Source organism: Crocuta crocuta, unplaced genomic scaffold (genome assembly GCF_008692635.1).
Source record: "Crocuta crocuta isolate KB4526 unplaced genomic scaffold, BGI_CrCroc_1.0 scaffold138, whole genome shotgun sequence".
Lineage (NCBI taxonomy): Eukaryota > Metazoa > Chordata > Mammalia > Carnivora > Hyaenidae > Crocuta > Crocuta crocuta.
The window spans coordinates 6,396,592-6,423,204 of record NW_027532585.1 but is presented as its reverse complement, the minus strand read 5'-3'; the positions used below and the strand labels follow the sequence as shown (position 1 = coordinate 6,423,204).

Here is a 26,613-nt window from a genome sequence, read left to right as displayed (position 1 = left end):
AGGAGGCTTTAAAGTTTTTTGTTGGTGGGTGAATGAATGAATTAGAAATGTATTAGTTTGCTAGTTTAATGATATATGGACATTCAACTATGAGTGTTTGAGAAGACTAGCTCTACAATGAATTATGCAATTTACTTGATTTATAAACAGTAATTTTAAATGTTAAGAAGAACAACTGAATTTGAGCATGTGGTTCTTGGATTCTTTGTTTTCTGTTTACTGCAATCCTTTTGCTTTAGGTTTTAACATTTACCAGTGGGTGGCAGTATTGACTACCAGAACATACACTTAAATTACATGGCTTTGTTCAGGTTGTAAAAATTTGATAATTTTGTTTTAGAAAAATCTAAAATCTTTTAATTCAAACTCATGAACATTTTATTGTGGAGTTTTTTCTTTCTGGGTTAGTCATTTAACATACTGGGATATGCTCAGTTACTTTAGGATAGTCTGTAAGTACATAAGAGAGTACATAGGTTGCACCTTGAAGAAATTCACAAGATAGCTCACATTTTCCTTTTTAAATTTATTTATTTATTTAAAAAATGTTTTATTTCTGAGAGAGAGAGAGAGACAGAGAGAGACAGAGTGAACAGTGGAGGCTCAGAGAAAGAGGGAGACACAGAATCTGAAGCAGGCTCCAGGCTCTGAGCTAGCTGTCAGCACAGAGCCTGATGCGGGGCTCGAACCCACGAACCGTGAGATCATGACCTGAGCCGAAGTAGGACACTTAACCGACTAAGCCACCCAGGTGTCCCTTCCTTTTTAAATTTAATAATAATAAACATGGTCTCTCTACTTTATTTAGCTGTAGTGATAGTGTACATTAAATTCTTTTTAGTTCATTCTTCCCACTTGCTAAATCAGCAGGTCCTATTTCTGCAAGTCAATAAAATTAGGTTTTTATTTCCAACCTACTTGAAAAGTTGACTGCTTAAAAGTGAAGGTAACATGGGGTGCCTGGGTAGCTCAGTTGGTGAAACATCCAACTTCGGGTCAGGTTGTGATCTCAAAGTTTGTAGGTTTGAGCCCCACATCAGGCTCTGTGCTCACAGCTCAGAGTCTGGAGCTGCTCCTGATTCTGTGTCTCCCTCTCTCTTTGCCCCTCCTCTCACTTGTGCTCTGACTGTCTCTGTCTCTCAAAAATAAGTAAATGTTAAAAAATAAAAATAAATAAAGGTAGTTTGAGAACGTATATATAATAAGATTTATTAACTAATCATTCATTGATGTAACAATTTTTTGAGCTTCTCAGTGCTAGGCATTATTCTATGTCTTAAAGATACATCATGGAACAAAGAAAACAGGGATCCGTGTGGAGCTGACATTTCAAGCCAGGAGAGACACATCACAGACAATAAGCATTGTATAGTATATTAGAAAGGGATAAGTACAATGGAAAAATAAAGTAGAGCTGAGAAAGAGGGATCTGAGGATGGGAGTTACAATTTAAAATAGAGTGATCACTGGGGCGCCTGGGTGGCTTAGTCGGTTAAGCGTCCGACTTTCGCTTAGGTCGTGATCTCGCGGTTCGTGGGTTTGAGCACCACTTCGGGCTCTGTGCTGACTGCCAGCTCAGCGCCTGGAGCCTGTTTCAGTCTGTGACTCCCTCTCTCTCTGACCCTCCCCTGCTCACGCTGTCTCTCTCTCTCTCTCCTAGAAATAAATAAAACATTAAAAAAAAATAAAATAAAATAGAGTGATCAGGTTAGGCTTTATTGGGAAGGTGACATTTGAACAAAAACTTGATACAAATGAGGGAGTTAGTGATATGGATGTTTAGAAGAACATTCTAGTCAGAGGGAATAGTCAGTACAAAGGCCCTAAGGTAGAAACATGCCCATTGTATTTGAGGGCCAACAATGAGGCCAGTGTGCTTGGAATTGAATTACTGAGGAGAGATCAGTCAGATACGAGCTGAGAGAAATTATTGAACAAGGGAGATGACTGGGGACTTGAGGTCAAGGGGTTACTGGAGTGTTGGAGGTATGTGTAGAATGGAGCCAGATCAGCTATGCCTTAGCGTTGAGGGCCATTGTAAGATTTTGACTTTCATCTTAAGTAAAATGGGGAGCCAGCCACTAAAGAATTTTGAGCAGAAGATTGATATAATTTGACTTAGTTTTAATAGGAGAATTGACTGGAAGCCGAGTACCAGTTAATAGGTTACTGCTGTAGTTGTAATCTAGATGAGAGGTGTAGTAGTGGGGGCAGGCAGTGGAGGGGAGAAAAATGGCTTGAATACTGAATGTAATTTTAAAGCAGGGTTAATAAGATTTGCTGATGAATTTGATATGGGAGGGGGTAAGAGAATGAAAAGAGTCAAAGTGACTTTAAGATTCTTTTTTGACCATTGAGTAAGGTGGAGTTGTCATCAACTGATACGAAGAAAGTTTTAGGAAAATTAGTTTGATTTGGTATGTGAAATTTGAGATGTCTTTTAGCCATCTAGGAGAAGATTTTGAAGAGGCAGTGAGATTTAGGGGAGGAGGTCTGTACTGTAGCTATAAATTTGGGTCTTAAAATATTAAATTGGAAATTATTGATGGTACTTAAAGCCATGAAATCAGATGATATCACCAGGAAGATGAGTGTAGAGAGAGAGTAGAACAGACTGAGCTGTGAGTCACAACACAGTTCATGAGATAGTCTATGCTAGTCATGTAGGTTCCTTCCTTATAGAAGTTTACCTGATGTTGAAATATTTACAACCACTTAGGTTATTGCCTGTGACTTAGATAAGTAAAATAAACAAATTCTGTTTTCAATCCTAGCTAACTCTTAACTGCTCAAAACCCAAATCTGTAAAATTTGTTTTAAGCCTTCCACAACTCAAAATAATAAATAAGTTGGAAACCACTGTTCTTTGTTTTTTTAAATTTAAATTTATTTATTCATTATTAATATAATTTATTGTCAAGTTGGCTAACATACAGTGTATACAGTGTGCTCTTGGTTTTGGGGGTAGATTCCCATGATTCATCGCTTACATATAACACCCAGTGCTCATCCCAACAGGTGCCCTCCTCAATGCCCATCACCCATTTTCCCCTCTCCCCTGCACACGTGCCCCCCTCCCTCTGTTCTTTGGTAACAGGACACTTCCTTTCCATATTAAAATAGCATCATTGACCTAAATTGTGAGAACTAGATATTCTTGGAACAGAGTAGTGTAATGATTACCACTCAACACAATTTATCGTCCTATAAAACAGCTGTAGACATTTAAAATACACGAAAATTCATGCCTGGGCTTTGGAGATTGGTGTTATGGGCCTAGACAATGTTTAGAATACTTTGGGTACTGAAACAAAATCAGATTTTTCAATGATGTTAGAAGATTGGACTCTTGCACTTTTGTTATCTTGTTTTGCCTTTTGTTGGAGAAACTTCAGATTCAGTACACATACTCAGTCATAAAATTATTTCTAGAATGATTACAGTAAGTTACATATACCTCTCTTAAAATCTCCCTTCTCAGCATATTTTCCCTTTTCTATTAGCAATCCAATTTCTTTTTGAGAAATTGCCTTTCATTTAGTGAGAGTAGTCTTCATGGGATGATAAATTCAGATACCTGCCTGTTTTAAACTTGATTTTTTAGCTTCATTTTAAAATTCTCTGAAAATCTCCAGTAATCCCCATTTTCCTTAAGCTAGTCACCATTAGTTTCTTTGGGTTATAACTAAAGAAATATAGTTGATATATTACACTAGAAATACTTTTAAAAGGTGTGTGTATATGTGTGTGTGTGTACATATATATACACATATGTATATAATATATTTCTGTTATTAGCTTTATAGCTTTATTTAAAATACCAGAAGTGGTATTTGCAGTATAGTTATTGATAGAAATTTGGCTTACAATCTGCATTGGATATAGCTCAAAGTTAGTGGCATTTATCTAATGTTTTTAATTGAGAACTGAAACAAGAAAAGAAATATAATTTGGCCCTTTAAATATGTACCACCTAAATGGTAAGATATTTTTTTCATGATGGCCTAGATTAAATATGAATTAAAAGTATGAGCTATAAGTATATCAAGAGGAGGTCCTAAATTCTAGAGCAAGATTAATTTTTCCCCTGAAAATCCCTTACTTTCCTAGAAGACTTTTTGGTTTCCTTTCATGATTTAAATGATATAGAGAAACTCCACTCAGAGTAATTCCTGTTTTTAGAAATCAAAGGGTGCTATTAAGATATTAATCAGCAAGGAGCAACTCATCTCCCTCCTTGTTGGGGGAGTTAAAATTTTACTGCTGTTTTTTCCTGCATCTTTGTACATAGCAATTTCAGGTTTTTTAGTAACATCAAAAATAGTATATAAATGTATTCATAAATTTGGGCTACCTTTGGGAAATTGCTGTTTCACATACCTGAAGACTTTAAATTTTCATTTTTCTTTGTAGAAACAAAGTTAGTCTATAAATTTCATTATTGTAAAACAAATATATATATTGTATTGATTTCCATTATAAAATCAGAGATAGATTCCTTTGGAAAAATTTTTCCAATTCAAAATAATTTGAATACTTTGGCAAGGAAGAATATCACTTAGTAATATGGAATTACTTTGGAAAAACTTTAAAAACTTTGTTGTTCTTTCTTTAGGTTTTGCCTTTGTAATTATTTCTCCATTGGATTTACCTGGGATTATAGGGACTTTTTACTTGTAATTTCCCTTTTTCTTTTGGCTCATATATTTATAGTATCTAATAACACCAGGCTTCATTAACTTGGTTTGCCTGAATTAAACTTAGTTTTCTTAAAAATAAAATGAGGGGATTGACTTAATAATAAGAATAGGATTGCTATTAGGATGTTTCTATGAATATCAAGTGGAATGTCTTTGTATCTTCTCAGAAACCCATGCTCTTTCAGGTATAATCTCCATGGTTAAACTGAAGCTTGAAAAAGTTAAGTAACTTGTCCGTACTTAATAAGTAGGAAATCTATGTTTTATTTTATAGCTCACACTTTTTTTTTTTTTTGAATGTTTTAAGTTTATTTTGAGAGAGACAGCCACCAGGAGAGTGGTAGAGAGAAAGGGAGTGGGAGAGAATCCCAAACAGGCTCCACACTGACAGTGCAGAGCCCGATGTGGGGCTTCCACCCATGAATTGTGAGATGATGACCTAAGTCAAAACCAAGAGTTGGATGCTTAACCGATGGAACCACCCAGGCGTTCCATAGCTCATACTCTTAATCTCTTAATAACTCTTAGGTTATTTTCATTCATTCATTCATTCAGTATATACTGAAGCCAATCATATAGAGGTTGTAGACCATGTTAGGTATTTTTTATTTTATTTGAAGTATGATGAGAAAACATTGAAGGGTTTTGAGTAGGAAAATGATAGGAGTGGATTTATATTTTAGTCATTCTGGTTGTACTGTGGAGAGTTCAATGTGGTGGGAAGGGAACCAAAATGGAAATAAGGAGACTGGTTTGGAGACTCCTGTTCCAGATCATACAGGTCAGTGCATGGTGGCCTGGACTAGGATAGTAGTTGTAAATGAGGGAATTGGTAGTTGGTCTCTAGTTGGAGTGACAGAATTTAAAGACATTTATAACTGGTAAGGTACAGACACTTAGACACCAGCCAATCAAAATGGATGCTGGTTTTGGACCTAAAGCAAGATCCTGGATGAGCCATGCTGTGCCAGGAATCATTACTTTAGTTGTTAAGTAGAGAAGTCTTGATTATCTGAGGAGAGGGGCCAANGCTGGGTACTTGAGGCAGCATCTACTTAGGTTGAAACATTTCCATATTTTAATAATTGGAAAGGCTGTACACCTGCAAACCTAATGAAGTCAGTCCAGGATTTGTTGATGGATGGATATGGAGTGTGGGAGGAAGAGAGAACTCAAGAATAGCTCCATGGTCTTTGCCCTGAGGTGAGTGGGAGTGCCATTTACTGAGATGTTAAAACACTCACAGATTTAGAGGGAAGAATTAATTTTGGACATATTAAGTTTTTAGATGATTCTTAGACATCCAAGTGAAGATGTCATGGAGGGATTTTGCTTTAGAATCTGGAATTCAAAATGGATTGTGGAGCTGGAGATACGCATTTGGGAGGGATCAGAGTATAATTCTACTCCCTATGATTGAGGAATAGCCTTTTCCCCTCAAAAAAATCTCAAAATCTCAAAAATCTCTCAGCAAATATCTCTCAAAAATCTCCTGCTACTACTAGAAGAGGTAGCATATTAAATCTTTATAAAATCCCCAATGTAATGTAAATTATCACTTCCTTTTCAAGACAGCTGAGATGTGCTTACCTCGAGGAGATTCCCATATTGATAGAGAGGGTAAGGCAGGGAGAGTTGATGCAGTGAGGTTGCATAAAGGATCACATAGGAAGTGGTAGATAGAGAATTTTTTATGGATATATTTTTATGAAAAGGGAGTCCCTTCCTTGAGGTAAGCACATCTCAGGGAGATTACTTATAGAATGCACAAAGCCACAAATTAAGACATCTACCTTAACTTAAACTTTTAAGCCATATTCATAAATCTCATTCTAATTATAAACTTAAATGAGGATAGTAGTTTGGCTATGGATCATTCCTTCTAATAATTGCTAGAAGTTATGTAAGATATTGTAGTAACAAAGATAGGAAGAATTTTGACTGCTAATTTGTTTTGTATAGAAAAATCAGATATTTAAGATAACTGAGTAAAATTAACTGTTTTCTGTATTAAATAACAATAAATAAATAAAGTTCTTAGTATTAGTTTCCTGTACCTGCTATAACAAGTTACCATAAGCTTGATGTCTTAAAACAATACACATTTATTAATCTCTTACCGTTCTGAGGTAAGAAGCCTCAGTTTCACTGAGCTAAATTTCACTGGGCTAAAACCTCAGCACTGGCAGGGTCACACTCCTTCTGGAGGCTCCCTTCCTCCATCCTCAAGGCTTGCTGCACAGCATCTAGCTTCAGTGCTCATACTGCTTTCTTCTTCTGTATTCAGATCTCTCTTGTAAGAGCACTTGGGATTATATTTAGAGTCTGCATAGATAATTCAGGATAAATTCCCTAGCTTGATTCCTAATTTAATCATATCTTCAAAGTCCCTTTTGCCAGATAAGGTAACATTCACGGGTTCCAGTGATTAGGACCTAGATATCTTTGGGAGCTGTTATTCACCCTGCCACAAACCTGCTCTGAAATATTTTGCTTTAGTGCAGATTTGATAGACATATTACTGCTTTAAATGTATTCCTTACTCTCTTAAGAATTTTACATGCTGTTATTCTCTATCAAATCCTTTGCCAAGTAATACCTGGGTATTATTTTACTGCTCCCAACTCTGCCTTTAGGTGGTAGACTGTTTCTAAGTTTTTATTTAGAAAGAATTTCAAATTTATGGAAAAGTTGCAAGAATAAGAATAATTCAAAAAAGTGCCCAAGTTCCCTTTACCCAGATTCATCTATTGTTAACATTTTAGCCTATTTGCTTTATTATTTCTGAGTGGCAACCTTTTCTGCAGTTAAGCTTTGCAGGCCATATGATATGCGTTGTAAGTACTCAACTTTACTAGTGCAAAAGCAGTCATAGGTGACACTTAAATGGATGGGTATGCTGTGTTCTTTTTTTTTTTTTAAGTTTATATTTATTTTGAGAGAGAGAGTGAATGGGGAAGGGACAGAGAGAGAAGGAGAGAGAATCTCAAGTAGGCTCTGTGGTGTCAGTGCAGAGCCTGGTGTTGGGCTTGTACCCGTGGACCATGTGAGAGCATGACCTGAACTGAAATCAAGAGTCGGTCACCCAACCAGCTGAGCCATGCAGGCACCCCGAGCATGATAAGCTCTAATAAAACTTTATTTTCAAAAACAAGTAGTGGGATGGATTTTGCTCATGGGCTGTTGTTTGCCAACCTGAATTAAATGAATTCTAAATGATTTAGAATTGGACTTAAAAAATATTTTTGATGGCAGTATGTTTCTTGAATTATCAAGGAATAGTTCATAGTCTTTTCACTCAGAAATAGTAACATTTTCTGCATCTGATTTAAAAGATTATGTCATTACCAAAGAGATAATCTAGAGTGCTACCTAGTTTTTACCTGAAAAGTACACTCACAGCATGTGAACATTGAAAAGGACTTTGAAGGTGAGGGGTGCCTGAGTGGCTCAATTGGTTAAGCTTCCAATTCTTGGTTTTGGCTCAGGTCATGATATCACAGTTCATGAATTTGAGCCCTGAATGGGGCTCTGCACTAACATTGCAGATCCTGCTTGGGATTCTTTCTCTTTCCCTCTGTCTCTGTGCCTCCCACACATTCTCTCTTTCTCAAAATAAATAAATAAACAAGAACCAAAATATTGAAAAGAAAAGGGCTTTGAAGATGAGTAAATAAATGCATGGGGTGAGTGCACAAGTAAAAAATTGTATAGGCTAATGTTTCTCAAATCAGGGTCTGTTTGGAAGTTTTAAAAATTTGTGATTCAAGATAATCTTAAACTTTTTGGTATTAACAAATTGAAGGCAAGTCATTGATCTTATAATTGAGTAAAAATGTCACTTGACCAAGTAGTATTGCTTATTATAGACTAAAAAGAATATTACTGAAGTGTTCTGATGCTTTTGTGACCATGATAATTTGGTGTAGTATATGAATTTAAGATTTATAAAAGGTAAAGGAAAAAAAGTGATGGGAGAATTATGTCAAAATAATATAGGTATGCTAAAGTTATGTTAAAAAGGTGTTGTAATAAGGGTGCCTTGGTGGCTCAGTCGGTTGAGTGTCTGACTTCAGCTTAGGTCATGATCTCATGGTTCATGAGTTTGAGCCCCATGTCATGCCCTCTGCTGTCAGTACAGCAGAAGACCCTCTGTTTCCCCCTCTCTCTGTATCTCTCCCCTTTGCTCTCTCTCAAAAGTAAATAAACATAAAAAAAAAGGTGCTGGAATAATATTATTTTCAACTTGGGACCAATGATTTACTTAGAAGAAAGCAATGTCACTTATCATATTAGGTAGACATTAATTTTATTGGTTTTATAAGTTTATATATAATTTACAAATTTTTGTTAGTTTTATATTTATAAAAGAACTTCAGACAGAGTTTATATCTAGTTTTGTGTGAGTATATTTTAGTTTCATTAGAATTAAAATCATTTATGAACTCCTAGATTTGGGAAAATGCATTTCCTTTAGGAGCATTCCTTCAGTTATGTAAGTTTGGGAAACCTTCTCTAGGCTAGTCTACATTTTACAGATGAGAAAATTAAGACTCATGAGTAATATCATGAATATGGATAGGTAAAGGCAGTATTTTCAACTTAAAGTATTTAATTTACTCTGCACTTATTAATAGCTTTTATCTCATTATGCATAATAATTTTTTCTGTTTGAGGATATTAAGCCTCCCGACTGATGCCAGTTTTGGTTGTTCTTAAAAATGATACTAAGAAAATATAATTTTTATTTTTGTATTTGTTTAATGGTGTACAAGTTGTAAATTCTTTCATTTTAACTGTCTTTGAAAAAAGTAGATATTTATAATAACCTTTAGGGAATAAACTATTATTTCTATTTGATCTTTATAGATGAAGGATTGATGATAAGAGAGGTAAACAGACTTGTCCAAGGTCACACTTGTAGTCTGTGACCAAACTGGGATTTGAGTACATTGTTTTGCAGTCTAAGATTCTACTGGCAAAGTAAAGTAAATATGAAATTTTATAGTATTTAAATAATTCTATCAAACTATAGTATGTATGACTGATTGGTTATGTGAATTTTTTTCACCTGTAGGCATTATATTTGCCCTTAGAATTTTTTCTGTAACTTCTATTTCAGACCATTTATTATGCACATTACATTTATCAGTATCATGAGCACTGAGTTCTTAAGTTCTCTTAATCCATATTTTTTTTCTATAATCTAAGTTCTTTGTTTAATGCATTGTGTTTGTTTTTTTAATAGGTCCTGATTGTTCTTTGAATGTTCCTTCTACTGAATCTTACTGGATTCTGCCAAATGTTAAACCCTTCAGTCCTTCTGTAGGTCGGGCTTCCCATAAAGCAGTTTTACATGGGAAATTTATGTGGGTGATTGGTGGATATACTTTTAACTACAGTTCTTTTCAAATGGTTCTGAAGTAAGTTTTTTTTTTTTTTCAAATGTTCATAATCTTTTTTTAAACCTGATTCTTTTTGGCAATAAGACTATCCTAAACATTTTATTGCTGTCCAAATTTATAAATGGTTACATTACTGCTAGTATCTGCTTGCTCCATGGGACTGATTTGAGTATATATGAACTCAATATATCCATAGTTAATTATTTGCCATTGTGCATATAGTTAATTATTTGTATTGAAATTTCATTACCTCTCTAGAGAGTCCTTTTAACAAATTCTGAGTATGAAAACATTAACTTCAAATAAGTAGGGGACTTTGCCTATATTAGACATTATGAATCCTGCCACCTTTTATTTTTTGAGAATGAAGTGTTATTGCTTGTATAAAAATGGTTTCAGTTTGTTCTGTAAATTTTAATTTACCTGAACTTTTAGTTTGCATTTACCTTACAAGCTTTTGGGAAAACAGTGCCAGTATTATAAAATACATCATTCATTTGCTGTTGGCTCAACAGAGATTATCCTCTGCATGGTTACATGATATGAGGAATCACTTGGATGGCAGCTTTATCTGATTTTTTTCAGCTGGGGATTATATTTTATCAATCATCTATTAACAGAATAAAAGAGGAAATAGAAAGGATAATTAGATTATCAGTGTTTTCAGAGGTGATACTCATAATATGTTGTAACTGGTACAACTTGGGCATCAGTCAATCAATCAGAACTTACCCCTGACAGTATAGCATAATGGTGTGTACCCAGTTGGGTTACCAGATTCAGCAGGACACCTAGTTAAACTTGAATTTCAGATGAACAATGAATAATTTGTTATTATATGTAGGCCCTTTGCAATATGCAATATATATATATATATATATATATATAATTTTTAAAATATGTATTTTTGTTTTTGTCCCAAATATTGCATGAGTCATACTAAAAGCTTGTTGGTTGCTTATCTGAAGTTCAGATTGAACTGAGTTTCCTATGTTTTATCTGGCAGCTGTACCCACTGAAAATATTAACCTTGTTAATTTGGGCATTATAAAAAAGTCTATGTTTAAGAGGATACTACTTTAAAACTGTGATTGACTATGATTGAAATTAAAGTATAGCATAAAGTAAATTCTGGAGAGAAAGAAAAGGAAGAGTTACAGGTAAATATTAATTGAAGAATTAGAATTATGTATCAATATATGAAGGATAAAATGTAGAAAGAATTGAAGGTCAGTTGGTAGGATTAAATGAGTTGTTAAGATATGAAAAGAACCTGAAGAAATAATAGGATTTAAATGTGGAAATGATGAGAAAATTAACTATGATTAATGAAAATGAAAAGCCTATGAAAATAAAGTAAAAATTTGAATTAAATAGTGATGTTTGCAAAGGAGAATTGTGAAGACAGTACAATTGTCAGGGAGACATGGAAATATTAAATGTTTGGGTTCTGTACAAGTTTAATAGCATATTTAAAATTAGGTGATAAATACTACTTTATACTCTCCTAAACTTACATATTTTCCATTTGAATCAGATAGTTTAGCTTTTTATTTTATCTGTAACCTAGCTCTTTTGCTTACAGTGTTTAGTTTTGTACTACTGAGCAGTGAGGTGTCAGATTAGAAGTAACCTAATCACTGTTTTCACATGTTTGGAGAATATTTTTATTTTTCTGATTGTAGTTCAATTGTAGGTAAGGATATATGCTAGTGTTCAGAAGTGGTAATGTCAGCCGTAAGCTGATTTATGTCTTGTAAAGTTTAATTGACATAGATGTTACATTTTAAGGTGATATTATTTAGTAAGTAATATTAAAGTTCTATATTAGTGTATTAAATTAGAGAAAATGCTTTATAGAACATATATACTTTGACATTAGTGAGAATTAACCTGTATTTATGGGCATAGCAAACTTTTTAATATTTACTGCATGCTTGATACTTGGGATAAATGAGTGGACATAATAAATGTCCCTATCTTTATGGAGTTAGTGAGGAATGACAGGCAATTATAAAATAGTATAATTACCATAATAGGTAAGTACATTATAAGTAAATTATATATATGCACGTATAGAGAGATAGCAAGGTAGATAGTTCAAGATAAGCAAATCATGAGTGCCTAAGAGGAGAGAGCTACAGTTAAAATTTAGTTGTCAAAATAGGCATCACGGGAAAGGTGACAATTGAAAAGACTTGAAGGAGGTTAAGCATTATCAGTGCAGTTCTCTGGAGGCAGGAAGAGTCAGACAAAAGCCTTAATGTGGGAGCTACTTAGAGAGTTCAAGCAGCAACGAGGAGGCTCATGTGACTTTCACAGAGTACATGAGAGGGAAATATGAAATCACAGGGATAATGGGGGAGAGAGGTTGAGTAGGGTGTTGTAGATCTTTTGGGAGTCATGAGAATGTTGGAGCATCCTGTGACTTAGATTTTGAAGAGTCACTATCCTAGTTATGAATATACTGGGATTGGAAGGAAGAGTCAGAACAGAGCTTGAGTTAGGATGAAATCCTCAAAGGAATGAATTCTAGGTGGAGAAGAGGACCAAGAACTGAGCCTAAGGCACCATTATCACTAGGAGGTCAGGGGAAAAGAGGAGAAACCAGCAGAGGAGACTGAAAGGAGTGGTCAGAGAGGTAGGGAAACCAAGGGTGTGGTATCTTTGAAAACAGGAGGTGAAGAGGAAGGATTGACTAATAGTGTCAAATGCCAATGATTAACCGAGTCCAGGAAAATGAAGACTGAAAGGTGGGCAGGGATTTGGCATGAGGAAGTTGATTTTAACTAAAAGTTTAGCTGGAGCAGTGTTTTTATAAGCTTGATTGGAGTTAGTTGATGAGAGAGTAGAGTTGTAGGGAGGGGCAAGGAAGAAACAGGGAAGTAAAGAAATGGGGTGATAGTTTGAAGGGGTAGTAGTTTTAAGAGAAATTTTTCTTTTCCTTTTTTTTTTTTGTAAGTGGGGAAAAATAACACCACCTTTTTATACTGATGGGAATTATCTAGTAAGACCAGAAAGTGGTGAGGTAGGGATGTAGGAAAGAGATGAGAGAACTGCTAGAATGTTGTGGGATCTAGTGCACAAGAAACACAAATTTGGTTTATTGATAGCAGGCACCAGCTGACTGCCAAGTAGAGGCCTAGGACCTATATGCTAAGAATGGTTTTTGTATTTGTAATGGCTCTAGAAAAGAAATGAAGAAGAATGTTATGGGGTACACAAAGCCTAAAATATTTACCATCTGGCCCTTCACAGAAATAGTTTGCTGAGCCCTAAATTTGTCAACTTAGTGAAAAACAAGTGTGTTGGGTGCAGATATGGTAAGTAGGGAGATGTAGATATGAGTCTGTGGAAGTTATATTCTGATTGATTTCCTCATTCATGCCATATACCTGTATTTTATAACTCCAAGGTGGTGTATAAGTTAAACATCATCCTGAAGATACTTTTTTTTTTTGTGAAGGGAGCTGCTCCCTTACCTTTTCTGATGAGTTGGGAAATAATAATTTTCAGGGAGCTTCTTTTTTTTTTTTTTTTAATGTTCTTATTTATTTATGAGAGAGAGAGGGAGACACACACAGCATGAGCAGGGGAGGGTCAGAGAGAGAGGGAGACACAGAATATGAAGCAGCTTCCAGGCTCCGAGCTGACTGTCAGCACAGAGCCTGATGGGGGGCTCAAACTCACCAACCGTGAGATCCTGACCTGAGCCGAAGTCTAAAGTTTAACCGACTGAGCCACCCAGGCGCCCCGACAGGGAGCTTCTTAAACAACATTCTAGTCCGTTCTTAGTTGAGTGCTTTGTTGTTTACATTTTGGCAAATTGAGGAAATAGCATATAGCATGATGACAACTGGGGCTGTGTTAGATATGCTTGTAAGATTCATAATTTGGAACTTCTGTTTTCATATCTATATATTTAGACCAGTAGCACACATATTTAATTTTCTTTTTGTATCCTGTAAGTACCTTATTTTTACAGAAGCTTGTATCTTACTAGATTCATTATATTTCAAAAAGTGATCTGTGAACAAGTTATATTTGGCATAGGAAATATATACTTCTTGGTAAATTTATGTAATGCGAAGCTCAGTGTGTGTAAAAGAATAAAAATGAATACATAAAGCAAATGGCCATTGTATATATGGAGAGAATTTTCTCCTATTTCCAAAAGAAAAAGCTGGCTTAAAAAAAATAAAAAATGCAGGGTAGCTCACTTATTGTTTAGGCTAATCAGTTGGTTGAAATTGTTAGAGGTAATTGAACAAATTAATTCCAGTAATAAATAGCCTAGTCAAACTAATGTATATTACACATTTAGGTGATTGAAATACTAATTTAGAGTATATATATCTTGAATGAGTATTAAAAATTTCTAATGTGGTACATGAAATTATGAGTTTATTAGTTATAATTGTTTTTGAATTTAATGAATACTTGAATACAAGTGAAGAAAGCATATGCAAATTAAAAAAAAACAGAAATAAATCTTAGCTTATAAAATATTTTTCTTTTTTCACTTTTAGTTACAATTTAGAAAGCAGTATATGGAATGTAGGAAGTCTGTCAAGGGGTCCTCTCCAGAGATATGGACACTCTCTTGCTTTATATCAGGTATGGATCCTGCTTTTTAAATTCCAATCCTTCCTTTCTTGTTTTTTGTTAAAGCTTCCTACAGAAAAAAATTACTAAGTCTCAGGTTTATTTCAAATACTTAATGAGAACAATAGATTGTGGATCACAATAACTTGAGATATCTCATATAATATTTCAGTAAAAAAATAGGTTTTAGTACAATTTTTTATTAAACATGAGAAAAAAAAGGTTGAGTTTTTTATCCATGGCTTTATACTTAGTCATCACGTTAATCACTTTTTAAAAATTGTTATAAAGTACACATAATATAAAATTTACCATTTTAACCATTTTTAAATGTTTCAGTGGTATTAAGTACATTCAAATTGTTGTACAGTCATTATCACCATTATTTCCAGACCTTTTTACATCTTCCAAACTGACACTCTATGCCCATTAAATAGTAACTCCCCATCCCCTCCTTCCCCAGCCCTTGGGAACCAGTGTTCTACTTTTTGTCTCTGTGAATTTGACTACTCTATGTACCTCATGTAAGTGGAATCATACAGTATTTGTCTTTTGACTGGCCTGTTTCACTTAGCATAATGTCTTCAAGGTTCATCCATGTAGTATTTGTTAGAATATCCTTCCTTATTAAAGCCTAAGTAATACTCCATTGCATGGATATACCACATTTGTTTGTCCATTCATCCATTGATAGCCCTTTAGTTGCTTTCACTTTTTGGCTCTTGTAAACAGTTCTGCTGTGAACATGGATGTATAACTGTTTAAGTTCCTGCTTTAAATTCTTTGGGTAGAAAGTCAGAAGAGGAATTGCTGAACTATATTGTAATTGTATGTAATTGCAATGTAATTGTATTAATTACAATTGTAATTGTATTTTATTTTAGTATTTTTTTAATGTTTNGTCAGAGAGAGAGGGAGACACAGAATCTGAAACAGGCTCCAGGCTCTGAGCTAGCTGTCAGCACAGAGCCCGACGCAGGGCTCAAACCCATGAAATGTGAGATCATGGCCTGAGTGAAAGTTGGATGCTTAACTGACTGAGCCACCCAGGCGCCCCTGTATTTTAAATTTTTTGAGGAAATTACCATATTGTTTTCCATAGCAGCTGCACCACTTTACATTTTCACTGGCAGTGTTCAGGATTCTAACTGCTCCATGTCCTTGTCCTCATTATTTGTTTTTTTGNTTTTTGTGATAGCAGTCATCCTAGTGTGAAGTGTTGAGTTGTAGGTGTTCTTTATGTATTCTAGATATTAACTCCTTCCTCAGGTATATGATTTGCAAATCTTTTCTCCCATTCTGTGGGCAGTCTTTTCACTTTGTTGATATGTTGTTTGATGCACAAAAGTTTTTAATTTTAGCATAGTTCAATTTATCTATTTTTTTCTTTTTTTCTCTGGAATTTTGGTGTCATATCCAAGAAATCATTGCCAAATCCAATGTCATGAAGACTTTCCCCTATATTATCTTTTAAGAGTTTTAAAGTTTTAGTTTTTATATTAGGTCTTTAATCCATTTTGATTTAATTTTTGTTTGCAGCGTTGGGTAAGAGTTCACTTTTCATTCTTTTGTATGTAGATATTCTGTTTTCCCAGCTCCATTTGTTAAAGACTGTCTTTTTCTCATTGAATGGTCTTGGCATCTTTGTTGAAAATCATTTCATCATACATGCAAGGGTTTATTTTTGGGCTCTCTATTCTTTTGATTTGTGTCTGTATTTATGCCAGAACTACACTATTTTGATTACTATAGTTTTGTAGTATGTTTTGTTTTTTTTTTTAAATTAAAAATGTTTTTTGACGTTTATTTATTATAGAGAGAGAGAGACTGAGCATGAGCATGGGAGGGGCACAGAGAGGGAGAGACACAGAATCTGAAGCAGGCTCCAGGCTCTGAGTTGTCTGCACAGAGCCTGACACGGGGCTTGAACCCACCAACTGTGAGATCATGACCTGAGCTGAAGTCGGACGCTTACCCGACTGAGCCACCCACGTGCCCCTATAATAAGTTTTGAAATGAGGAAGTATGAGACATCCACCTTTGGTCTTGTTTTTCAAGTTTGTTTTGCCTCTTCAGGGTCACTTAAGATACCATATGAATTTTAAGATAGATTATTCTATTTCTTCAAAAATGTCATTGAGATTTTGATAGGGATTGCATTGTACTCAGTTATTTTATGTATTTGTGTAATTCTTGAATATAGTATGATTAAAATGATAGGATATGTAACTGTTATTTTGTTTTGAATAAAAAAATTTGTGGTGTGTGACTAGGACTTTCAAATGAGAACAGATCTATTTTCTGTGCTTAGTTAAGAAAATTTACAGGAGCAATGTAAAGAATAAACTGCGATTCTTTTTTGTATGCATAAGCTTGTTTTAAATATAAAATAAACCTATGTGTATATATATGTGTGTATATAAATGCTTTTTTCCTTTTAATTTTGTTTAATTTTAGTTTTTTGATTCATTATTTTTTTTGGTAACAGCTTTTGAGATATAATTGACAGACCATACAGTTCATTCATCTAAAGTATACAGTTGTATGGTTTTTAGTCTGTTCAGAGTTACACAATAATCTTTTGCAGATTTGCATAAAATTGCAGAGTTGTGTCATCAATTTGAGAATATTTTCATTACCTTACAAAGAAAATTGTACTCTTTAGCTATCACCCCAAACCTCCTCATCTTCCTAGCTGTAAGCAATCATGAATTTACTTCCTGTCTCTGTAAGTTTGTCTGTTCTGGACGTTGCATATAAATTAAGTTGTATATTGTTTATGACTAGTATATTTTAGCATGTATCCATATTTCATTTTTAGGGCTAAATAATATTCTGTTATATGGATATACTGCATTTGGTTTTTCCATTTATTAGTTGATGGGCACTTGGGTTGTTTTCACCTTTTGGCTGTTATGATAATGCTGCTGTGAACAGTCATGTAGAAGTTTTTGTGTGGACATATGCTTGTATTTCTCTTGGGTATATATATGTATATGTATATATGTATATGTATACATATATATATAGGATTGGGAATTGCTGGGTCAAATAGTAGCTCTATTTAACTTTTTGAGGAACTGCCAAACTGTTTTCCAAAGTGGCTGCACCCTTTTACGTTTCTACTAGCCATGATATAAAGGTTCCAGTTATTCTACATCATGCTAACACTGGTTATTTGATACCATTTTGATCATAGCCATCCTAGTGATTGTGATCATTTTGTTTTGATTTGCATTTCCCTGTTGACTAATGATGTGGGTCATCTTTTCATGTGTTTATTGCCTTTTTGTATTGTCTATGGAGAAATGTCTATTCAAGTCCTTTGCCCATTTTAAATTGGGTTATTTGTCTTTTTATTATTGGGAACTGAGAGTTATTTATATATTCTAGATACAAGTACCTTTTCAGAGTCATCATTTGCAAATATTTTTCCCATGTGAGTAGTGTCTTTTGAAACCTAAAAGTTTTTAATTTTGATGAAATCCAATTTGTTATTGTTTTTCTTTCGTTGCCTGTGTTTTGTTGTTGTATTTAAGAATCCATTGCCAAATCCAGGGCTATGAAGATTTACCTCATGTTTCTTTCAAGAGTTTTATGGTTTGGCTCTTACATTTAGGTCTTTATTTGATCCATTTTGAATTAAGTTTTGTACATGGTATGCAGTAAGGGTTCAAGTTCAGTCTTTTGCATGTTGACTCTCTAGTTCTCTTTATATCATTTGTTGAAGAGGCTATTTCTCCCTGAGTGGTTTTGGCACTCTTGTCAAGTATCAGTTGACTTTGGATGTATAGATTTATTTCGGGATTCTCATTTCTGTTGACTTATATGCCTGACTTTATGCCTGTAGCATACTGTCTTGAATACTTTTCCTTCATAGCAAGTTTTGAAATCAAAAAGTGTGAATCCCCCAGTTACTTTATAAACTTTTTAACATTTCATTTTTTCAGAGACAGAGTGTGAGTTGGGGAAGGGCAGAGAGAGAGGGAGATAACAGGCTCTGAGGCACAGGATCAGTGTTTGAACCCATAAACTGTGAGATTGTGACCTGAGCTGCAGTTGGATGCTTAACCAGGGCTCTCCTTCTTCTTTTTGAAGATTGTTTGGATATTCTGGGTTGTAGAATTGCAACCCAGTTGCTTGTGAATTTTGGAATCAGCTTGTCAGTTTCTACAAAGAAGCCCTCCAGGATTCTGGTGGAAATGCATTGGAGCTGTAGATCTGTTTGAAGACTATTAACATCGTAACTCTATTAAGTTTTTGATCCATGAACATGAGAGGTCTTTCCATTCATTTAGATCTTTAAAAATTATTTTCAACAATGCTTTGTAGCTTTCAGAGTCTAAATTTGTAATTTCTTTTAGGGCACCTGCCTGGCTCAGTCAGTGGAATGTGTAACTCTTGATCTTGGGGTTGTGAGCTCGAGCCCAACACTGGGTATAGAAATTACTTTAAAATAAAATCTGTAAAAAAATGTTTGTAATTTTTTGGGTTAAATTTATTTCTCAGTATTTTCGGTGTTTTGTAAATGGAATTGTTTATGTAGTTTCAGGTCTAGATTGTTCATTTTTAAAAATGTTTATGATTTATTTACTGAAGGCAAATTTTTATCAATCACAATTTTTAAAAAGTACTTTTAATATATTTTTTTTTATTTTTGAGAGAGAGAACACGAGCAGGGGAAGGACATAGAGAGAGGGAGACACAGAAATTGAGGCAGGCTCCAGGCTCTGAGCTGTCAGCACAGAACCCGAACAGGGCTTGAACTCCTGAACTGTGAGATCATGACCTGAGCTGAAGTCAGTCACTTAACTGACCGAGCCACCCAGGCACCCCAGGATTGTTCATTTGAAGTGTATAGAAATATAATAGATATTCTTATACATTGATTTTGTATTCTGCAAAGTTACTGAACTCATTTATTACCTCTAATTATTTTTTATTTCTAATTGTTGTTATTATTTTTTATTTTTAGGATTGTCTATATACAAATTCATATAATTTATGAACAGAAATATTTTACTTCTTTTCCAATGTGGATGCCTTGTTCATTTTTTGCTTCTTTGCTCTGGCTAAAACGTCCAATAAAGTGTTGAGTACGTGTGGCAAAAGGGGGCATCTTTGTCTTGTTCCTGACCTTAGGGGGAAAGTATCAGTCTTCCACCATTAAGTAATGATATTAGCTGTGTGTTTTTCTTAGATGCTCTTTATTAGGTTGATGAAATTCCTTTCTTTTCCTAGGTTATGGAAATAGTAATGTTGTATGTCATTTGTGTATCGCTCATTTCAATCATATGTGGTTAAAATTATTTGTATAATTTATAAGTGCTATAAAGTGTCTGCACATAGTCATGAGAAGTGGTAATAAAAATGTAATAAAAATGTGCTCTACATAGTGGATCTACCAGATCATAGTGTGATCTCCCTTTTTGGTAGACAGTGCTTGATGAAAACAGTGAATAAGAATAGCACAAAGCAATACACATAGATGGTAAAATTTAAAGAACTGGGAACTCAACAACTAAGATAATTATACATGGTTAATTTAACTATATAATATAGCTGTTTTAATTAAAGTGTCTTAAGGGAACTTGCTGAAAACATGTTTTTTCCCCCTTCTTGTAAGTAAAAGCATTGATTCTCATTTGACTTTTTATAAATAAGAAATATATCTTATGCATGTTGTGAGTGATTACTGAAGTTTAAATTGATTTATTTTTAATTAATATATATTGCCAAGATATGACTATTTTGCTTATTAATACATGTTTTTTAATTTACAGGAAAACATCTTTATGTATGGAGGCAGAATTGAAACAAATGATGGCAATGTCACAGATGAATTATGGGTTTTTAACATACATAGTCAGTCATGGAGTACAAAAACTCCTACTGTTCTTGGACATGGTCAGCAGTACGCTGTGGAGGGACATTCAGCTCACATTATGGAGTTGGATAGTAGAGATGTTGTCATGATCGTAATATTTGGATATTCTTCAATATATGGTTATACAAGCAGCATACAGGAATACCATATCTGTGAGTTACTTTGAAACTGTAACTGTATACTCTTTTCTTTATTGGGAATATTTTTATCTTTAATAAAATCTTCATATGAATTTAGTCAAATAGTGAGTTATTTTAAATCAGAATTATTAGCTAAGATTTAATACTTTTTAATGTGAACCTTTTGATTTTGTGTTAGCTTTTGTTTATTAATATTTAAGTTTATCTTCTTAGCTGAAAGTGGAGAAATGTTACACACCAGTCACGTATTTTTCAAGAATTGAGAATATTTATAAATATGAGAAATTCCAACAGATGGTGCTGTTTCTTTGGATTTTACTTATGAACAAGAACTACAACTAACCCAGTCTCTTTACTATGCATTCCATGATTTCAGGATTTTTATTTTACAGGGTTCTATTTCTAATCTTACTGCAGTATCTCTATCTATGTATTATTCTTTTAAAGTAAGCTTCCTGAGGATAATCTGTTGGCTTTTATAAGAGATTATTATCTGGTAGGTGAAGGTGACTTAGATGATCTACATATGACTTTTTGTACTATGCTCTTACATACTCTTCTTCGTTTTTCTGGTACTTTGTTTTTCTTTTAATTCTTCATGAAATTTTCAAACACTTATAAGATTAACAAAATTTGCCTACGAATATGGTCTCTATTTGAAGAACATATTCCATTTCTGGCCCTGGTCAGTATTATGAACTCAAATTTTTGGCTCTTTTGTGTATAGACAACTGTTATCCAGCTATTTAGAGTCCTTGTGTAGTGTTAATGAGAAATCGAGCTTGCAGATCAACAGGAGAGCCTTTAATGTGCTCAGAAGAAGACTCACTTTCTAAATACTCCTCTCATTCCCCTGCAGCCCTTTTAGGTGATCTGTTTTGTCTTCAGGGTCCCCCACTGCAGGTGGGCAGAGAGTGGTTATGTATCCTTCCTTCTTAGTGCCATGTTATGCTAATTTCACCCCTTCCTCCTTTGAAGCACTCAGCTTTGCATCTTCCATCATCACACTGAGCCGCCTATTACATCTTCACTCTTTTGTTGCTCCTCATGTTTTGTTCCTCAAAAAATACAGTTTGTGGCTGATTATTCTGTCCTGCATACATTAGCCAAATATTTTCTTTAAAAATTTTTTTTAAATGCTTTTATTTATTTTTGAGGGAGAGAGAGTGAGCAGGAGAGGGGCATAGAGAGAGGGAGACACAGAATCTGAAGCAGCTCCAGGCTCTGAGCTGTCAGCACAGACCCCAACGTGGTACTCGAGCCCATGGACTATGAGATCATGACCTGAGCCAAAGTTGGATGCTTAACCGCCTGAGCCACTCAGGTGCCCCTAGACAAATATTTTTTTGATTTCAGTATCCACTTAAATACTTCTAATACTTAGATTCTCAATTTTAAAAATAATTTTAAGTTAATTTTTCAGGTATTTTTAAAAATATATTTATTTGTTTTGAGAGAGAGAGAGAGACAGAGCACACAAGTAGGGGAGAAGCAGAAGGTGAAGGAGAGAGAATTCCTAGCAGGTTCTGCACTGTCAGCAGAGAGCCCTACGTGGGACTCAGACTCATGAACTGTGAGATCATGACCTGAGCCAAAGTCAAGAGCCAGATGCTTAACTGACTGAGCCACCCAGGTGCCCTTCTCAATTTTTTTTTAAATCTCTCTTTCAGAGACCTTGTTTTCCATCCTATTTGAGTCATACTCTCCCTTTGTTGTACTCTTGACCTTCTGTACCACAGTGAATCTCTATAATTTCCATTTCAGATATCTTACTCTTCAAGTGCCACCGATCTTTTCAGCATAATACTTCTAGTACCCAAGCTCTGACAAATCTCCAGCCTTACTAGAGCCTTTTGTCCATCAAGCCTCCTGTCAGTTTTTCACTATCACTCTCTTACCTGTATTTCTAACCTTACCCAGGTTTAAGTTCATAATCACCAGTCTCTCCTCCAACTCTCCAAGTTGACTATTTCATAAATTTTCCTCTCTTCAAACTTCCAACCACTTCCTTCTCCTTAGTCTCCACCGATGACCTTACTGCTTATTTTACTGTGAAAATAGGAGAAATCTAAAGAGAACTCCTGCTGATGGGAACATTTTGGAGTATAATGGTTAATAAACAGTGCTACATTGAATAAACTGCTATGCACACACATTATTGCCATGGTGGCACTGAAATAGATGTGACTGTCATCACATTTTTTAGAGGGGCCCAAGAGTTGTTTAAGCAAGAGTTACAAATTTTCTATGTAGAAAGGTTGTTTTGGTTTTTGATTTTGTTACTAACTTTTGGTTTTATTATGGTGTTCAGGGAATGTTCTAAGTATTATTTCTACTTTTTGTAATTTATTGAGATTTCCTTTGTGGGCCAATTTTCAAATTTTATAGGCATTTGAAAAGGAGGTAAATCTTATAATATCAAGGTATGGCATTTGATATATCTCTCTATCTATCTATATACATCTGTTTAGAATTTTGATTCCTTCCTTTTTTTGTACTTTTTCTGTCATGCTCTGAAAATTGAATTAAAGTCTAAAAATGTTAGTTTATTTTTGCCTATTTCTCCTTATACCATGGAATTTATACTTTATAAAAGATGCAAGTTGTATCTTTTAATATTATAAATTGCTTTGCTTGTGTAATGTTTTTGACTTGGTTTCTACCTTGTGTGATATTAATGTTTTGTTGTTTTTTGTGGGAAGGGCTTCAGTCTTTTCCTGGTAAACTTTTGCCCTTCTCATTGTTGTTAACCTTTCAGAATCACTTTGTTTTATTTTTTTATTTTTTATTTTTTTAAATTTTCAATGTTTTATTTATTTCTGAGAGAGAGACAGCATGAGCAGAGGAGGGTCAGAGAGAGGGGGAGATAATATCTGAAACAGGCTCCAGGCTCTGAGCTGGCTGTCAGCACAGAGCCTGATGCGGGACTCGAACCCACGAACTGTGAGATCATGACCTGAGCCAAAGTCAGATACTTAACTGACTGAGCCACCCAGGTGCCCCTGAATCACTTTGTTTTAAATGTATCTCTTGTGTACAAGATAAAGTTGGGTTTTGCTTTGTGATTCCATCCAGTTTTTGTATACTTTGTGTCACTCTGTTGTCTTCTTCTTTTTAATTATGGCTCTTATGTTTAGGGAGAGTCAAGGCCATTTTTTGGTGGGAAGGAGCGTAGTATTTTTGAGATCTGCCACCTTTAGGCTTCTTCCACACTCTGTGTTTATCATCTTCTTTTTTCCGTGCTTTTGTGGCTTCTTCTGTGTGACTCTCTTGGTTTCACTTGCTTTTTGCATATTCACACTTGATTTGTAGTTTTTATTTTTTTTCTCATTTCTAGTTTCTCTGGACTTTTAGTTTTCTTTTTCTTTCACTTTACCTTCATGTTTTCCTTATTGTTTTATATGTCTTCTCTGCGGATAAGAGGAAGATTCAAACTTAAACTATCACCATGTTTGTACTTGATCTAGAGGTATTGATTTTTAAAGTGTTTAAAAAGTGAAATCTGAGGTTAACCAATACTTTTACCCTTTGATCAACCTCCAATTTACAGGCCACTGTTTTCCACTGCTTTAATTCATCTTGTTTTGTTTTAAATACATTTGATCTTATTGTCAGTATTTTATACTAGAGTCTCAATCTTTTCTGTTAAGGGCCAGATAGTAAATATTTTAGGCTTTGTAGGCCATATGGTCTTTATCACAACTAGTCATTTCTGTTAAAGCATGAAAGCGGCCACAGACAATACATACACAAATAAGCATGGCTTTGTTCCCTATTTGGCTCCCTTGAGTCTTAGATTGCCTATCCTTGCTCTACAGAGAATGTGTGACCCTGGGGGCCTAACAACCTTGGTCCAAATTAAATTAAAATTTTGGCATGTGTTTTTTTGGGACCTTATGTGTAGGGTGAATTCATGCCCAGAGTGGCACGATGTCTAGTCTAGGACCAGTAGTTTCCAAAGGATGCTGTTTTTATTCTTCACATAGAGCCAAGGCTGAAATAGACATGTTCTGTCTGCCTCTGCAGAATATATTTAAAGAAAAATACTTTTCATTGAGGGTATAACCCTGATTTTCTGTAGAAGCTCTGATTCAGTACTTAATCCTGGGTCACCTTCAGTATCAGCCATTAAAACCAAATTTCTAGGTTACCTGGTTGGTACACATCTTCCCTACCCTGCCTCCCTAATGAGTATAGTTTGCAGTTCACAAAATGCATAATTTTTTTTTCATATTTCCCTTTATTGAACAATAAATTCATTCAGTTATGAGACATGGTGGTGATTATACTTTCTAAGGAGATAAGTAGGAAAGCACATCAGATTTATTCTCATCTTCTGTGTGTGGTAAATGTTGATATAGGTTGTTAATGGATAAATTCATTGGCTGGTGGGTTTTTGTTTTCATTTGGAATAGTTTGATTATATAATTTCACTTCTGGTTTTGGCAAAATTTTAACTTTCTTAGGGTTCTCTTGGTTTATTCTATAACAAAAGTACTATTTATAAATAAATTTATCTATAGGGTATTTTTGGTTTGATTTTTGTTTTATTAATTGCATTACTTGTCAGGCACGCTTATAAATATAGTATAAAACGGACATGGGAGGAATATATTGTTTATGAGTTTCATAAGAATAATAGATGAATTATGGGCAGTTCTGCAAATTAAATACAAAGTAAAACTTACCAACTTTTATGTAAAATTATATGTTAATAAAAACAATAAAATTAACTTATTACTTTACCTCTATGCATTTTGAATTCACTGCTTATTGGAAGTATGTGGTATCAAACATAATCTATGTACTTTCACTTTGAAAAGTACTTACAAATAATATAAAAACAATGGGTAAATATAGTTTAAAAGTGTTAGAATAATTAAGTTCCGTATGTCATAGAAAAGTGCTACATTAGGGAGTGATACTGTAGTAAAGTAGGACTGCTTTGAACATAAGTAATGGGACAATTTATCCTCTTCGTTATAAGTGAGTATTTCCACAAGAGAGTTTTTATTTTTATTTTGCTCTTTTCAGCTCTTAGTGGGAATTACTATATTGTGATGTCAGTTTAGACTCTTTTTTCTTTACTGATTTTAATGGCATCAGGTACCCAAATGTAGGTTGGATTTACTTTGACTATCTTACAAGTTTAAACTTCTAGAAAACCAAGGAAAAAATATTTTTGTATTAAAGATGGGTCTATCTCTATCCAGCATTGTGGTGAGGGTAACTGAAAAGAAAGCTGACATTAAGCAGAGTAGTTAATGAAAAGAGGATATTTTGCTAGATAAAAATTTGCCCAGAAATACACTCTTTTTAAATTAAACATTTTTTAATGTTTATTTACTTTTGAGAGAGAGAGAGAGAATGAGCGTGAGTTGGGGAGGGTCAGAGAGAGAGACACACACACACAGAGTTCAAAGCAGGCTCCAGGCTCTGAGCTGTCAGCAGTGAGCCTGATGTGTGGCTTGAACTTACAAACCACGAGATCGTGACCTGAGCTGAAGTTGGATGCTTAAATGACTGAGTCACCTAGCTGCCCCTAAAATTAAAAAAAAAAAAAGGAAAATGTTTATTTATTTATTTTTGAGAGAGAGCACAAGTGGGGAAGGGGCAGAGAGAGAGGGAGACACAGAATCCGAAGCAGGCTCCAGGCTCTGAGCTGTCCGCACAGAACCTGACGTGGGGGTTGAACCCACGAACTGTGAGATCATGACCTGAGCTAAAGTCGGATGATTAACCAACTGAACCATCCAGGTGCCCTTGAAATGTACTCTAAGCATTTTATTTTTATTTATTTATCTAATTATTTATTTATAATATTTTATTTATTTCTGACAGAGAGATAGAGAAAGCGAGAGAGAGAGAGAAAGAGA

General features: G+C 34.5%; 1 protein-coding gene across 1 annotated transcript in view; it reads left to right on the top strand.

Annotated features, from left to right (window-relative positions):
* The window catches only part of ATRNL1 (attractin like 1), a 767,076-nt gene that overhangs the window by 45,893 nt on the left and 694,570 nt on the right, over positions 1-26,613 (top strand). Inside the window, exons 6-8 of the mRNA XM_077779526.1 lie at positions 9,949-10,123; positions 14,635-14,722; positions 20,494-20,749. Coding sequence (XP_077635652.1) covers positions 9,949-10,123; positions 14,635-14,722; positions 20,494-20,749 — 519 coding nt within the window. The remainder of the gene's footprint in view (positions 1-9,948; positions 10,124-14,634; positions 14,723-20,493; positions 20,750-26,613) is intronic.